The sequence below is a fragment of the Ctenocephalides felis genome, unplaced genomic scaffold (assembly GCF_003426905.1).
Source record: "Ctenocephalides felis isolate EL2017-DRISC unplaced genomic scaffold, ASM342690v1 CF-g0.4_SCAFFOLD_01604, whole genome shotgun sequence".
In the NCBI taxonomy this organism is placed as follows: Eukaryota; Metazoa; Arthropoda; class Insecta; order Siphonaptera; family Pulicidae; genus Ctenocephalides; species Ctenocephalides felis.
This window is the reverse complement of record NW_020537758.1, coordinates 7319479-7336997: the sequence shown is the minus strand read 5'-3', so window position 1 is coordinate 7336997 and position 17519 is coordinate 7319479. Positions and strand designations below refer to the sequence as shown.

General features: G+C 32.3%; 1 protein-coding gene across 1 annotated transcript in view; it reads right to left on the bottom strand.

Moving 5' to 3' along the window:
- Positions 1 to 6536: 6536 nt before the first annotated feature.
- Positions 6537 to 17519, bottom strand: part of LOC113373288 (TBC domain-containing protein kinase-like protein) — a 34437-nt gene continuing 23454 nt past the window's right edge. The window contains exons 8-14 of the mRNA XM_026613596.1: positions 17347 to 17510; positions 14962 to 15059; positions 13926 to 14271; positions 10991 to 11197; positions 10510 to 10921; positions 7698 to 7863; positions 6537 to 6695 (exon numbers count right to left, since the gene is read on the bottom strand). Coding sequence (XP_026469381.1) covers positions 6537 to 6695; positions 7698 to 7863; positions 10510 to 10921; positions 10991 to 11197; positions 13926 to 14271; positions 14962 to 15059; positions 17347 to 17510 — 1552 coding nt within the window. The remainder of the gene's footprint in view (positions 6696 to 7697; positions 7864 to 10509; positions 10922 to 10990; positions 11198 to 13925; positions 14272 to 14961; positions 15060 to 17346; positions 17511 to 17519) is intronic.

Sequence of the window (17519 nt, the reverse complement as noted above, 5' to 3'; positions counted from 1 at the left end):
AGGCCAAAAGAAAGCAGATTCGGTGTGGCCTGTGTTGGCGTAACTGGTAGAGTGATGGATTCGTACCCAAAGAGTGCCGAGTTCGAATCATACCTCGGTGCAAAAAATGGAAAGCGTGGAATTTATTTATTGTAAGGTAGCACAAAAATAAAATTTGGATTTAATAAACTAACAGGTCATGAGGCCGAAAAAAAGCAGATTCGGTGTGGCCTGTGTTGGCGTATTGCTAGCGTGCTAGCTTCATGTCAACAGGGTACCGAGTTCGATTCATACCTCCGGACACAAAACGCAAAATAGCGTGACTGTTGACGCTGTGGAACGAGGTATGCACGGAATCACATCCGTTCGAATTTGAGACCCCAGGCAGGCATGCTCTCCTCGATCTCGATTGAGAGGAGAGATACGCGCGAGAATCCCGCATCATCCCCTAATGAACCCCGCAGCATCCCCAAAAAGGGGAGAGGGGGGACTATAGGGGGGTGTGGGGTTCGCGAACCCGCGACCCTGTGGTCCGACCCTCCCGAAAAAGGGAGAGGGGGGACTATAGGGGGGTGAGGGTTCCGCGCGACGACCACCACTGGGTCGCGCCGGTTGAAAAGCTGGGTGCGTCACAGGGTGGGTCGGTGTGCGAGTCCCCGGAGCACCCTCGAGTGCGATGATGGGGATGTGGGGTGGGGAAAATGCAGTGACGAGGGAAAGAGGGGTGGAAGAGGCGAGAGAGGGGGTGAAATAGGGATGGTGGGAGAGAGATAGGGGGGAGTTAAGTGGAGGGAGAGAGGTAGGAGGAGAGAGATAAAGGGAGGGAGAGAGATAGGGGGAGTGATAAGGGGAGGGAGCGAGATAAGGGTCGGAGAGAGATCGGGGAGGGATGAGGCAGAGGGGAGAGAGACGGAGGGAGGGATGGATGAGGGAAGAACGACAGGGCGGACGTAACACATTTTGCGTACAAATACGCGTACCCAAAGAGTGTCGGGAGACAAAATGCGTTTTGTCTCTCGCTTTCTTCCCTCATCCATCCCTCCTCCGTCTCTCTCCCCCTCTCTCATAACTCCCCTTATCTCTCTCCCCCTATCTCTCTCCCTCCCCTTATCTCTCTCCCTCCCCTTATCACTCCCCCTATCTCTCTCCCTCCCTTTATCTCTCTCCTCCTACCTCTCTCCCTCCACTTAACTCCCCCTATCTCTCTCCCACCATCCCTATTTCACCCCTCTCTCGCCTCTTCCACCCCTCTTTCCCTCGTCACTGCATTTTCCCCACCCCACATCCCCATCATCGCACTCGAGGGTGCTCCGGGGACTCGCACACCGACCCACCCTGTGACGCACCCAGCTTTTCAACCGGCGCGACCAGTGGTGGTCGTCGCGCGGAACCCTCACCCCCCTATAGTCCCCCCTCTCCCTTTTTCGGGAGGGTCGGACCACAGGGTCGCGGGTTCGCGAACCCCACACCCCCCTATAGTCCCCCCTCTCCCCTTTTTGGGGATGCTGCGGGGTTCATTAGGGGATGATGCGGGATTCTCGCGCGTATCTCTCCTCTCAATCGAGATCGAGGGAGCATGCCTGCCTGGGGTCTCAAATTCGAACGGATGTGATTCCGTGCATACCTCGTTCCACAGCGTCAACAGTCACGCTATTTTGCGTTTTGTGTCCGGAGGTATGAATCGAACTCGGTACCCTGTTGACATGAAGCTAGCACGCTAGCAATACGCCAACACAGGCCACACCGAATCTGCTTTTTTTCGGCCTCATGACCTGTTAGTTTATTAAATCCAAATTTTATTTTTGTGCTATCCTTACAATAAATAAATTCCACGCTTTCCATTTTTTGCACCGAGGTATGATTCGAACTCGGCACTCTTTGGGTACGAATCCATCACTCTACCAGTTACGCCAACACAGGCCACACCGAATCTGCTTTCTTTTGGCCTCATGACCTCTTAGTTTATTAAATCTTAATTTTGTCTTTGTGCTATCTTACAATAAATAAATTCCTCAACGCGAACAGCACTACTTCTTTCCGTTTTTTGTCCTGATGTATGATTCGAACTCGGTACGTTTACGGTACGAAGCCATCACTCTACCAATTACGCCAACACAGGCCATACCAACTCGAATTTTTTGGGGCCATATGACCTGTTAGTTTTTTTTTGTTTAATATAATATCACCTACTTTGTAACGGTTTATTAATGTGATCGTCGTGGCGTCGCGCGTTGGGAGGTGGGAGTCGCTGGAGAGGACAGGGTAGCAGGTTCGAGACGTGGTAAGGTAAGCAAGGTAAGAGTACATTAGTTCTTAACGTAGGTAAATATTAGGTAAAGGTAGTGTAAGGTTATGGTAAGGTAGTGTAAAGTAAAATAGGAGATGGTAGGGTGCTAAATATGGTAAGAATATGAATGTAATTAATGTAATAATTAAGCGAATAAAAATTAAGGTATGTTAATAATAATGAAGATATTCTTGTGCAAAAGAAGAAGAAAATAACACAAGACTGAGAACTTGAATTTTTTTTTACAAGTTATAGTTAAGTAATTTTTTTTTATAAGTATAGATAAGTAAAACTTACCAATATTCAAAGTATAATAATTAAAATGAACTAATTAAGACTTTAAATATTAGTATAATAGATTAAAGTGATTGAAAAATGAGTGAAAAACCATAGATTAGTCTATTTAAAATGGCCAAATTTATAACTACATTAACAGTATTAATCATCATAGAATTAGATTACAAAAATTATATTATATGAAATTTATTCAAAATAATAAATCCTCTTCGAAGAACGAATTAATGAGTATATTAATGTTTATGATAACATTAGCTTATCAGTTTATAGTAACTGCACCTGTACGGTGTGTTTCTAATATATATAATACTGAAAATGGTGTGAAATGAAACACTCCAAATAAAGTTTAGTTAGTTTTATTCAAAACTCTTAATGTATCACAGTATTTAATAATACAATTATATTAATTTATTCTTACAATTGCAGTAATGAAAACGACTAAAATACATTAACATTTATCTAATTGTATAATATATAAATGAAATGTATTGGGGTTGTTGGTAACGTGGTTCGTATTGACCTCCTAGTCAATACAGCCTTACCGAGCGGTGGTTATAGTAATAGTAGGCTTCGGATTGCCTTGAGTTCTTTATTAAAATATTGGCTGAAATATCTTGTCACTTCTAAAGAACAACACTGATTGACTATTTTTAACAATACTTTATTAGCACCCACTTACAATGATTAACAATTATCTTCATACGACGACTAATATCGCGACTTTGCTGAGGCCAACAGCAACTATGTTGTGATAGACAAAAGCAACTCTGATTATGATTAAAACAACTCTGATGTACCAACTAATATCGGTACTTTATATACTTCTAAACTGGGACTACAAACACCTTACGATGGCGTATTTAAAATATTTGCTGATTGTGATAATGACTGCAATCGATATCGAATTGAGCATCGCTCTTACACAATGCAGCATTATCGATTGCTATTACACAATAATATATATATATATATATATATATATATATATATATATATATATATATATATATATATATATGTATTAATAACAGAGGATGATATTAAATTAAGTGATATTTATAGCTAAGAAAAAGAGTGCACCATTTAAAGAAATGGTCCGACGTATTAAATGTTTAAGGCACTCGACTAACATAAGTGTTTGGAGAAAAGCAAAGTCCATTGTCAACGCGTTTCTACCGAATCAAAAAGCAAAGGTATAAAGAGCTAAAGCAAGATGCGGCAAGATGGTTGCAAACACCCAAACAGTAAAGAAACTGTTTTGCACAATTGTCTACACTAAAAAAAAGTGCACTTAGTAAGTATCCCTATTGATAACACAAGAAATTTTTGTTATCAAGTTAGAAATGTTTAAATATCTTCGTAATTTACGTTACAGCATAATGTAATTTGGCCGTAAAGTGGCTCATAATTTAATTAAAACAACAAATTGAATTAAATACAATATATTTATTCATTATTTCATTAACATTTATGCACTTAACTAATCTATATATCACAGTAGACACCTGCCCTGACGACAGACAAGACGGAGGTAGTTACTTGGGACGACATAATTATAGTAGTTCGAGCGATTGTTTTTGCTGGAGAACAAGTCTTGAGTAAGTTGAGAGTTGAAGACTACTTGGCTTGAAGTTTTCGTTTACCCTATGAACAAAAACAATGAATTAGTAACAAGTCTCATAAAATATACTATAAAAAATAAATTACCTGATAAATCAATCAGCGCTGTCTTTCAAGCAACCTCAGCAAAACATTCATTGTAAAACTCAGCAAGTGGTTTTTATAATAACTGATTAAGTTAGTGAGGTTAGTCGTGTTAGTGATTTAGTAAGAGTTAAGTTAATCATGCATAATTATGGGCAGTTATTAAAAAAAACCACTTGCGAATCATTTACATGAATGAGTACTCCAAACTCATGATGTTTTTAGCATCAGGGGCAGTGATAGTTGAATTGAGAAAATCTGCAAAAAAGAAACATTTTAATAAAGTTTGCATTTATACTGGTAATGGATAAACACATACTTGGTAAAATGTTTCTGGTGAGATTCCTGGTGAAGGAGTCAGAGTGCAGAGCAGCAGCGGTTGAAAGGACCTGAAAAAAAATAAACAGGTTATTTATTGTTCACATTTATACTGATTATGGTTAAGCACATACCTGGTAAAATGTTTCTGGTGAGATTCCTGGTGAAGGAGTCAGAGTGCAGAGCAGCAGCGGTTGAAAGGACCTGAAAAAAAATAAACAGGTTATTTATTGTTCACATTTATACTGATTATGGTTAAGCACATACCTGGTAAAATGTTTCTGGTGAGATTCCTGGTGAAGGAGTCAGAGTGCAGAGCAGCAGCGGTTGAAAGGACCTGAAAAAAAATAAACAGGTTATTTATTGTTCATATTTGTACTGATTATGGATAAACACACACCTGGTATAATGTTTCTGGAAAAATTCCTGGTGAAGGAGTCAGTGAGCAGAGCAGCAGTAATAAGTTGTAAAATATATGCAAAAATAAATTAAATATTAAACAAATTAACATTATATAAAAATAATGTTAAGCTAAATTCCTGGTTATTAGTCACTTACTTGAACTTGCTCAAAGAGCATTTATTCATAGTTTTTTAAAAAGTTTGTGGTCATAAAAATGAAAATATTTCAATCGTATCAATCCAGTTGTCCATGGTGTTCACAGCCTAAAAACAAATTATAAAGTTACAAAACGGCAAATATACAACATATGAAGTATTATTCATCAATAAAAATATATTGAATGTAAACTACATTTTCATCCTATACTTGGCTGTTCAATACTCAATTTGCTTGGTATGATATATTGTAGTGTTCATGTGATTTCATCTTGATGCCCAGAAATATACTGTAGAAATTTACTAGCGGCTTAATAATTGCACTTGGTTTTGTATGAAATGCATTAACAAAAATTGAAAACAGTGAAAATTTAAATTTAATGTAATACATCAAATACACATCGCATAATCCTAAAAGATTCAAACGACCATATTATTTATTAGTAGTTAAATAGATTAGTGTCTGTTAGTGTTTGTTAGTATTATTAGTTAGTAAATGGATGCAAATCATGCAAATGGTCATCGGAATCGTAAAAGCTAACGCTTTAATGATTATGTAAATTTGTAAAAAATGAAGCAAAAACTAAAATTATCAATTAATATCTTGGGTCAATTCACTGTTTAATAAATACATTCGTGCCAAATGCAATTCCAATGAAGCCAGAATGAGTGCATTGCAGTAATAATATTAGCATGAAAACTGAAAGATGCTGCACAAAACTACTGTAGTAACTGACTGCCCCAAACTCGAACATACCTGCACCTGTAATATACAGAAATTAGTATTAAATTATGCTAAACACTAATGGAGATACATTATTAAATGGTGTTGATACGTCACCAAAGCTGTGTCCGTGTACAATTCAGTTGCTCCAGATAATCATAGAATGAATGTGGTCAAATATACGCAATTCTTGTTATCTACAAATCGAAATGAGTTAGCACCTGGTGATAATATAAATAAATATTAAAATTGAATAATATATACACATATACTCACAAAATACCCAAGTCTCTCAATGATAAAAATGTTTATAAAATAGCGGTTGAATTTATACAATAGTGAATAAAAAATATTCCCGGAATTCTTATAACCGAGTTCAAAATATTCACCTTTCGATTGTAAACTCTTGCATAGTCAACGAAATAATTTTATTTAACAGTAGACATTATGATGAAATGAAAGATATCCGGCGTGCTTCTATGGCACTAATACGACTTTAGTATTAGCGCAACACTGTCGAACACGAAATAAAATCCGAGTGAATCCGCAAAATAAAATATAATTGGCACAAGTACAACATACCAAATTTTGTTCCAGACAATAAACGGCAAGGAGGCCTCTTTATTCCACGATGTTTGTTCGACCAACTCCGACGAGAAAATGAACGAATTTATGCCATGACATCCCACAGACTGGCATAAACCATAGATGTGCAAAGAAAACTTGTAGATGTGCGACTACAGAGCGTGCGAGTTCGTTCGGTCGAAGATGGCGCTTCAGTGACTCGAACGCCTCTTTTTCGGAAACTCGAACCAATTTTGATTTGAATCTTTAATTTTAACAATAAAAGTGTTATTAAATAGATAAATCAATATCTTTAAACAAATAAACTTATTTCATGACAAAAATATGTTATTTAAATTATAAGTTTTTATAAAAGTACATACTTAGTGAATGATTTTATTATTGCAATAAATAAATTATATCTGATTTAGAAGATTATCTTAATTGAAAAACTAACTGGAACCGTGATGATTAATTGATTTGGCATTTGAAATATAATATATAATTACCCAATACCTGAAATATAAAACTAATAAATAAAATATCCAGATAAGTAGATACTAATGGCATTTATTTCGATTTATAAAATATATGCAAGTATTCATCATTAACTATATTCTTAAATAATATATATATATATATATATATATATATATATATATATTATATATATATTTATATATAATAAAGAGTTGTATATCAGATAATAGTTACCATTATGAATTGGTAATTAATTACTATATGTAATTTAGACTAACTAACCTGTAAAAGAGAGCAACAAAGATTTTTTTTCAAGTATATTTATTTATTTTAAAGACAAATATATATTAACAAAGGCCTTGAATAAAAAAAACAGTACGTTATTAAAATTTGATTTATATATTGTGTATAATTCGTATATATATATATATATATATATATATATATATATATATAATTCATTTATAAATTTATAGAATTAATTGCAGCATGTAATATATTTGGCGTGACTGAATATAAAATGTTAAATCCTCCGTGCAGATGCGAAACTCTTGGCACACCACATTCGACTAGAAATTTGGAAAACTGAAAACAAAAGTAAATATTTTCGGTATACCGACTTGCTGTAGGGCATTATAATATTAGAAGCTATTATAGGGTATTAAATTCTTCACAAATCTGTAGAACAATTGATTTAAGTTAGACGAACGGTTTGAGGGTTACAAGATATATAATAAATAGATGCACAATCTAGTTAATTTGCCTAATATATATATTTATTACTTACCAATAGTACGTTTTCGTATTCGCAGCCTAAAACGACAATATTGGCCTGTCCAAGTCGATTCTGAATGGCAACACCGGGGGTTCCAAAGGCGTCCAAATCTTTGGCGTCTAATTGGACAGAGGTGAAAGGAATGTTGATGCTGCCGGTGACACAAGCCCGACTAAATCTGTAAAAAAAAGATAAACCGATTCGTGAAAATTATATGTGAGACAAATTAAATAAACTACAAATTAGGCTCTGCAATAACTCGGAAAAAATAAAACTAAATATTATTTAGTTAATCCAATTATTCAATGTTGATTCTTTAGACAACGCATCAGAATTATAACTCAATATTCGACATCAATTTAAAAGTATACCAAGAAACTTCACGACATTATGTTGCAAGTAAAAGTCGTAGATAACTTAATTTTGAACATATTTGCTTAATACATCATTCAGATTAATCAAACGGTTTAAGAAATGTAGACCATTTAGAGCACAAAGGCACTTCATTGATTAATTTTTTTTTGTATCGAAATTTGAAGCGCACCGATTTTTGTTTAAGGGGGTATTCTAGTGTAGAAATTCAAAAAAATCGATTTTTTTTATTTCATATTTTCAAAGTTTATCTATCTAAGAATATGGGTACAAGAAGGTTTTTGAACATTTGAATTATTTTCGGAGATATAGGCATTTTACTGACTCGGTCTCCATACTGGTTTCGCTTCACGCAAAACTTTAAATGCGTTTTTCTCAGGACAGACTTTTTCAATACTGTTGACACGATTTCTCGAGTTCTACTCGACCGATTCACTTGAAATGCTCAGAGAGTCTTGTTTATAGACCTATCTATAGCCCGAACAAGGATTATCCACAAATTCCAATTTTTACTATTTTTAAAAAATTCGAGAAACTCAAAAAAAAAAAAAACAATAAAAAACACTTTTTTTCAAACCGCCGCCAATTTGTAAAACAATTTTTTTTGCTCATCGCTAGTTCAGCCGATTGCGACATCATTGTAGATTAATAATCTATTTATTTTTTGAATTTCCGATGGCTAGAAGGGATAAAATCATGTCAAGACTAAGGTGCCAATTTTTTGAGACCACCCACTTCATCAGTTGCCAGTTTTTACAAATTTTAACTTTTTTATTTTTTAATTTTTGTTTTGTATCTTAATAATATTAATAAACAAATAGTGAAAAAATGGATAGTAAAATCATTCATTGCTTTCTTTTACGACACTTTAAAAATGACCTAAAATTCATCGCTCTACACTAGAATACCCCCTTAAGTATAAAAAATGAACATACTAATATAAATATTCTGTGCTTAAAGGCGATTTTAAAATATACCGAGCTGCTGTAGGGCATTATTATATTAGATAAGATTATACTTAATTTAATTTTGAACAAATTTACAGAATATTTTATTTATTTCACACAAACGGTTCAAAAGTTACAAGAAATATACTAAATAAATGCACATATTAGTTTACAATAAATGCATAAAGCGCAAAATGCGTTTAGAACATTTGTCAAGTTTCAAATGCAATTTAAAGTATACCGAGTTGCTGTAAGGCTTTATAATGTTAGACAATATTATCAATAATTTAATTTTGCATAAATTCACAGAATATTTCATTCACCCCTGTTCGCACCATATCAAAGGGTGCGATTTATATTAATATAATCAAAAATCATATAAAAAATCAAGTCAATCAATACGATATTAAAAACTTGTAATTAATATAAATTAAATACATAAAGTTACAAATTAAAGTGTTTACAACAAATTAGTCCTTCAAAATTCAATCAAACATCCATTGAAAAAACAACCCCAGACAAACGATTCAAAAGTTACAAAATATAATAAACGTATCTACCTCTATATAAATGAAACTAGATCAATGTACTTACAACGTTCAAAAGGATTTTAAAGTACACCGAGTTGCTGTAGGACTTCATAATATTAGACAACATTTTAAATTACATATTAATTTAGTACAAATTCGTCATATAAATCATTTACCCAAGGCAAACCGTTTAAAGGTCACAACTAGTGTGAAATTTCGAAAAAATCGATTTTTGTTTTTTGTCATATATCGGTAGATTATACCTTTAAAAATAATATATAAAAATTTCAAATCGATATCTCAAATAGTTTTTGAGTTACAGCCATTTAAAAAGTATATATACAGTATATAGTACAACGATGATTTTATCTTTAAACGCGTTTTTCTCCAAACGGCATTTTCCGAATTTGCTGCAGTGATTACTCAAAAACAAATGATCCGATCACTATCAAATTTTTTTTACATGTTCTTTATATAGTTCTCCGTAAAATGAACTATCAAAATGAACTATGAAAATTTTTTGATCGAATCAAAAATCAAATTTTGGCAGTCGAAAAACGACTAAAATTTTGGGTAAAATTCGACTTTTTTTAAAAAAAAAACGCCGCCATTTTGTCAATTTTTGATTTATTTTTTTCATCGTAGTTCATGTTACAGACAATATTATCTACTTTAACGAGAATTATTTTTTTTTATTTCATCCACGTAGAAGGCCGGAATCACTGCAGCAGTTAAGGGTCTTTTTTTATCGCGCCGTTGGAGATCGACGATAACTTAAAAAATATTTAATTTTTTTCTTCAAAAATTTTACTATGTATTTTTAAAATATGTATAAATATATTCCTAAACTTTTGAAATGATTGATAACGTAGTTTTTTTAATATAAATTCCCAAAAATCACCCTTTTTTAGGCGGTTACACTAGTTGTGCCCCTTAAAACTTGCTAATACTTCTAAAACTATCAATTCCACTTACTGTATAGAACTGCGTATATCAACAGCCAGCAGCTCCTCATTCCGTTCCCTCAAAAGCCCCACAAAATCCTTAGCACTAATCCTAGGACAAAACTCCTTTTGCAAATCCTTAATTTCGACATCAGATATATCGAATTCGTCTCGTTTCTCCTGGTCTCCCCTATCAGCCTCGTTGCATCTCCATGTGATACTTTTGGGGGTGCTCTCGTAAAGACCAGTGGAGTACTCCAGACAGGATTCTATGTCCTGTTCTGGCAGATCGGAGAATAAAAGGATGCATTCGTTGAATCCTGATGACATCAGAACTGATTCGAGACGTTTTAGAATCGATAGTCCTATGTAGAGAGGAAAGGAGCTGTCGCCTAACAAAAGTCTGTCCCAGAGATGCAGGATTTTGTGGATGGGGAAGACATCTGAAGTGAAAGAATTTGGTATAAATAATTATTTTATTTAAATAAATTACAGTTTTTTGATTTACTTACGTGAGAACATGGTCAGAAACCAAGGAATAGCGAACAACTCCGGGATAAATCCGATGTTTGCCAAATGTACTGCCAATTTGGGCTCGTGGTATGCCGTTAGTTGGGAAAATTTTCCAAGATATTCCCCAATCACCTTAGAATTATCCTTGCGGAAAAATCCGCGAAGATACCTGCTCACGAATCTTGAGAGACTTGCGTAAGCAAGAGCTAAAAAAAGAATAAAACTTATAAATTAGATTGATACACCCAATACAATATTATTAAAAACTAGTGGTGTATGGCATCGTGCCTTAAGGCAAATTGCTGGTACTTCCTGTACCGTAATGAAATATTCGAGAAGTTTTAAACGGTTTCAAATATATTATTACAAATAATGTAACTTTCATTATTTTTGCTATCTTGTTTATTATATCTGAGCAAATCAAATGTAAATCATAAATCAATTTATCCCCTAAATATTAACAATCGTCATTTCATTTCGAATTCAATTTCAAAAAAAATAGTTGCCTAATTTACACAAAATTGCAAAAGTGCTCCCGTATAGTCATAGTCTAAACGCATTTGCAAATAATTCTGTGCGACATTTTCACATATACTGTGCTCAGCTTGGCGGCATTTTCACATTTTTCAATAGTTTTCTCACAAAATTGAAGAAGTGCTCCAGTACATATACAGTCTAAACGCACTTGGGTAAACATTTGTACCAGAGTGGCGCTTCGACTGTACTTAGCCTGGGTAATTTTTTGATTTTTTGAATTTTTAATCCAAAATTACAAAAATATTTTATGGAAAATAAAAAAGATGTAATAATTTTTTATCCTCAAAAGCAATTGTTTTGTCAATACAAGCAGAAAGTTTTTTAGATCATTCAAATCGGACGCGTAGTTCACTCAAAAACTGCCATTTTTCGCACATTTAGCTCTGTATCTTCGAAATGGCGAGACCTGTCTTTGCCAAAAACTAATCACCTCTTCTCCCAATCATTACAAATTGAATAATTTTTTAGATTATTCAAATCTGATACTCCGTTCTCTCAAAAACTCGAATTGTATTTTCTGCACTTTTTGGCTCCGTATCTTCGCAACTACTGGGCCTGCCTTTGCCAAAAACTAATCTCCCTATCAATAGGGATCGAATGTTTTGTAAACCCTTCAAATTGGTTGATCTGTGCGACCGAAAACTTGGACGAAATTTTGTATCCATACATACATACACACACACATCCATTTTTTTCTGAGCTATGCTAAATGTTCAGAAACCTTCAAAACGTCAAGAAATGCAAAAAATTTTAATTTTGATTTTTGGACGATTACAATAACTTACTCTACGGGAAGTTAAAAATTGTATTTCAATTTTAAATAAAGTTAATATTCTATCGATTGATAAGAAGCGGTTATTTTTTCACATTTCTTCATATGACTAGAAAATTTCTTCTCGAGCACTCTACTTTTTTTAGTTTTGTAGTAACTATATTAAATTTACTATGATTTACCATAGACTGTTTTATATGTTCTGATACAAAAAAATTAAATAAAGCTAGTTGCTACGCGCGATTGTATATTCTACAAATTTCCAATATGTAGATACCGGACATTTTTTTACATTTCTTCATATAACTTGAAGATTTTTTCTAGGGCACTCTACTTTTTGGAAACTAGATACAATTTAATATATTTTACCATGAACTGTTTTATATGTTCTGATACAAAAAATTTAAATAAAGTTAGTTGCAACGCGCAATTGTATATTCGAAAATCGTCGAAAAAAATTTTTTTAACACTTTATTACAAGAAAATGACCCGGCCGATCTTTACCAAGAACTAATCAGCACGATTCTCAACCAATATCTTTCGAACGGTTTTTGAATTTTCAAAATCGATTCAGAACTGCGGGCTAAAACGTGGTCAAAAATTTTTCACTTTTCTGCTATTTACGAAGAAACGGCTCGGCCGATGGTCGCACAAAATTGATAAACGCTAGTCCTTATCGAGATACATCGAATGGCTTTTAAATTTTTAAAATTGGTCTAGCAGTTTTTGAGAACACGTCGATTTACGGCAAAAAATTTGTTTGCGCACACGCACACACACACATACATACTTTTTCCAAATTTGGTCTCATTCGATTCAGAATGGCTTGCAACGTCCAGGAGAAAACATAAAATTAGCGAATCGGAATTTTTGATGAAAACATAAACTTCTCCTTCGGGAAGTTAATAAATCAATTTATCTCCAGAACATTAACAATCGTCTAATTTACACAAAATTGAAAAAGTGCTCCCGTAAAGTCACAGTCTAAGCGCATTTGCAAATAATTCTGTGCGACATTTTCACTTATACTGTGCTTAGCTTGGGGGCATTTTCACATTTTTCAATAGTTTTCACAAAATTGGAAAAGTGCTCCAGTGCATAAACAGTCTAAACGCACTTGGGTAAACATCTGTACCAGAGTGGCGCTTAGACTGTGCTTAGCCTGGGTAATTTTTTGAATTTTTAATCCAAAATTATAAAAAAAAAATTATGGAAAATAAAAAAAGATGGAACAATTTTTTATCCTCAAAAGCAATTGTTTTGTCAATACAAGCAGAAACGGTTTAGATCATTCAAATCTGACGCTGAGTTCACTCAAAAACTGCCATTTTTTGCTCTGTATCTTCGAAATGGCGGGACCTGCCCTTGTCAAAAACTAATCACCTCTTCTCCTAATCATTACAAATTGAATGTTTTTTAGATCATTCAAATCCGATACTCAGTTTTCTCAAAAACTCGATTTGTATTTTAAGTTTACGTTTTAAACTTATTAAGAAAGTTAATAAGCCCATCTCAGGGACTGCGGTGCGAAATGGAAATACGAAAAAACCTCTCACACTATTTCTTCCCTGAATCGAGTTGAAGTTTGACTACCCATTATTATTATTACAATCATCTATTATTACCTTCGTCAGTGAAATTCAAATGCAAAAACGGCGCAGTCAACGAATCCAACCCCTGCCAATACACGTATTGGGGATTGCTCAGCACCCAAGCCTTCAATATCCTCTTCAGACTCGCATGTCCTGTAGGGGATGATAATAATTCATTGTACTGATGGCACCTTGGAATGTCCACTTCTATTTGCCTGTCGGTCTGTGTCGGAGTTTCCTTGTCGATGGATGCATATTTTTCTCGTTCGATATCCAAACAGTTTACTCCGAGAAGACAAGCCCAAATTTCACCTCTATATAGGGGCGGAATGTCGATTGAGCACTCGGAGAGGAGCATGTCTCTTGTGTAAGGGTAACCCTGGGAGGTAAAGGATGGTAAAGGATATATATACACCTAAGTCTGTTTTTACACGGTAGATTGGTTCCAGAAGAAGCCGTGTAAATAAAACCGTGTAAAAAAAGACATTGATCTTATACAAAAATGGGTGATTTGTTCCTAATCTCTAAAACCTATTAAAATTAGTAAAAAACAAGAATTTTTAAGAACAAGAATTCATGTTTATTTTATTAAATCAAATATATAATGCTTATTTTAACAAGCATAGTAATTAATGATGAAAAAGATATGAACTCTAATCTTAAAAGTAATATAAATTAAATGTATGACATGAATTCCCCCAAATTAGTGCCATTCACATTTGCTTTGACCAGTAAAAATTGTTTGTACGCGCTAAAGGGGAATTCACTTAAATCTTTAAGCTAGTGTTCGCAAACTATCGATATTATCGATGGTTTCAGACTTTTTTCTTTCATAAATACTTTTTTGTGATATGAACATACTTCGCAAAAAATAAATTTGACAAAAAAAATTTAAGTACATAAAATTTCAAATCGTGCTAAATAGAATAAAATCGTGTAAAAAAATTAAAAATATTCAATTTTCAAACCGTGTTATATCAAAACCGTGTACAAAAAGACCGTGTAAAAACAGACTTAGGTGTATATATATATATATATATATATATGTGTGTGTGTGTGTGTGTGTTACCTTTAGTAGCCTGTTGAATAAAATTATACGATGGAACTGATATTCTGTATCGCGTTCTCGAATGATCAAAGGTAACTCTGTACTTCCTCTTATTATGTCTGAAATTTAAAAAAAATATATACATAAATAAATAAATAAATACATATATGTATATATATATATATATATATATATATATATTTGTTATTTTCTAGATTTTTTAATAAATTGATAAGGGTTTCTTTTCCGAACAGTTAATCCAACAAACAAAAAACAATATGTTTTTTTTCTAAATGTTTAATTACGACGTTTCGGAACTAGAAATGTTTCATCATCAGGTTTTTCTATCAGTAACAATATTTAAATATATAATAATAATATTAATGATGATGTCATCCGTTCTAAACAAAAATCACAAATAAAAAAGCCTATTTTATCGAGAAATAAATATGAATATATTTAACATCGAACAAATTTATAAAATTATATGAAAATTAATTTATTTAAATAATAAAGCAAATATGAGAAAAACTAAATGTATTAAGTATTGGATTTTCTTTATGGATGAAAATTAAAATCGGTTCGTACAGATATATTTTTTTAATTACAATATTCATTACAACTGCTAAATAATTTAACATCTAGTAGCTTAATGAAAAATACGATAGTATTTTCATTAAAAGGATATCCGTATATATAATATAAGGTAAGATAAAAGCAAATAATAATAATAATAAGATATAACCTTTTTGTTACTCTCTTGTTTATTTATTTTCATCTTTTGCCATTGTCAAACTATATTTTTTTTATAAATTAAAGATTTTGTGAAGATTTATTCGCCTTTGTTAAATTTACGCTATCAATTATGAAAAAAAAAATTAAAAAACGAAATTTAAAAACAATAAGTGAAGCTCTTTGTTTTAATATTTCAAGCAAACTAGTTAATACACACATAAAATTTAGTTTTGATCATAAAACGGGAAGTTCCTATCTTAATCTATACATTTTCATTACAGATTACTAAGAATTTATAACTGTAATATGCATTTTGTAAAGTTGTATTTTGACAGTAAAACAAAAAAAATGTTATTGCAGATATATGCAAATTAGAGTTCAGTGTTTATAATTTCATGTAAATGCAATATTAACGTGTAAAACGAGTACCGTGTAAAACGGGGGTAGGTGTATGTATATATATATATATATATATATATATATATATATATATATAAATTGAGAGGTTTTCTCAGATTGTAAAATATTATAATAAAGTTGTTCTTGGGCGTCCATCCATTAATTGAAACTATTTTATTGAAGTAAAATGTTATATTGTCAAACGTTTCGGGTCCTGATTTGACCAATCTTCAGCGCATACAAATAATTTTAACAAAAAACACGGAAAATATAATGCACCAATTACTATACAAGTTACAAAGCACGACTTTTAAAAACTATTAAATTAAAATAAATATTAAATTAAAATAAAATAAATGAAAAGGTTTTAAAAAAATACCCCTTCTCATCGAGACATTTTAATAATTAATGTCATTATATTTCAATTTAATTAGCAACTCAACAATTTACATAACTAATGAATTTTTAATAAAAATGATTAATTTTTTTTTATTAAATTACTAGATTTGCAGTGTTTATCCATGAATTTTTCAGATTTTACTTGATTTGATATAATGAACTTGATGGTTTATTAAGTACTTTTAGTATTATCAATTTGTTATATTTTCAACAATGTTCTTGATTATTAATTAATTTGAATGATTTTTTTTTTTATAAATGTACTTAATTTTAATCAATCTCTTTTATTAACCATTCATTTAACTTATTTTTATTAATTTAATTAATATTTCGCATTTATTACATTACTCTACTATCTAGTAAATATTATCTATTGAATAGAAACAAACAAATAGATAAATAGTTAATCAAATAGATAAATTAATTATCAACTAAACAAATAAATAATAATAAAAATAATTAAGTCAACCAATGGATAATTGATAATGAAATGAACTAATAAATATTTAATACTGTGAATTAACAGACGATTTATTTAATTAAAAATTTATATGCGGTTAATTAAATACTAATGGTGTATGGCATCTTGCCTTAAGGCAAATTGCTGGAACTTCCCGTACCGTAACAAAATGTTCGAGTAATATTAAATGTTTTCAAATAGATTATTATAAATATTGTAACATTGTCTAATATTTATAAGAATTGTATGAACTGAATTGCAAAGTTGAAATTATTTGTTTAAAGAGCATTAGAACTTTAGCCAGAATTAAAATTAAAAGTAAAGCAAAATTTTTCAATTTCGATTTTTGGAAAAATCGATTACGTGATCCCTTATCTATGAATAGGCCTATCTACGTATACAAAAGAACTTACCATTTTTATATTTGGGACAATGCAACAAAGGCCAATAGTGAGTGAACTTGACATGTGTCAATCTTGACATCAAATTGGTCAACTGGATTTGAACCACTTTGGGGTCGTACAGGGACGATTGATCCTTAACTGCACCGTAGGTGATACCATTGAGCATAACCAAACTGTAAAAA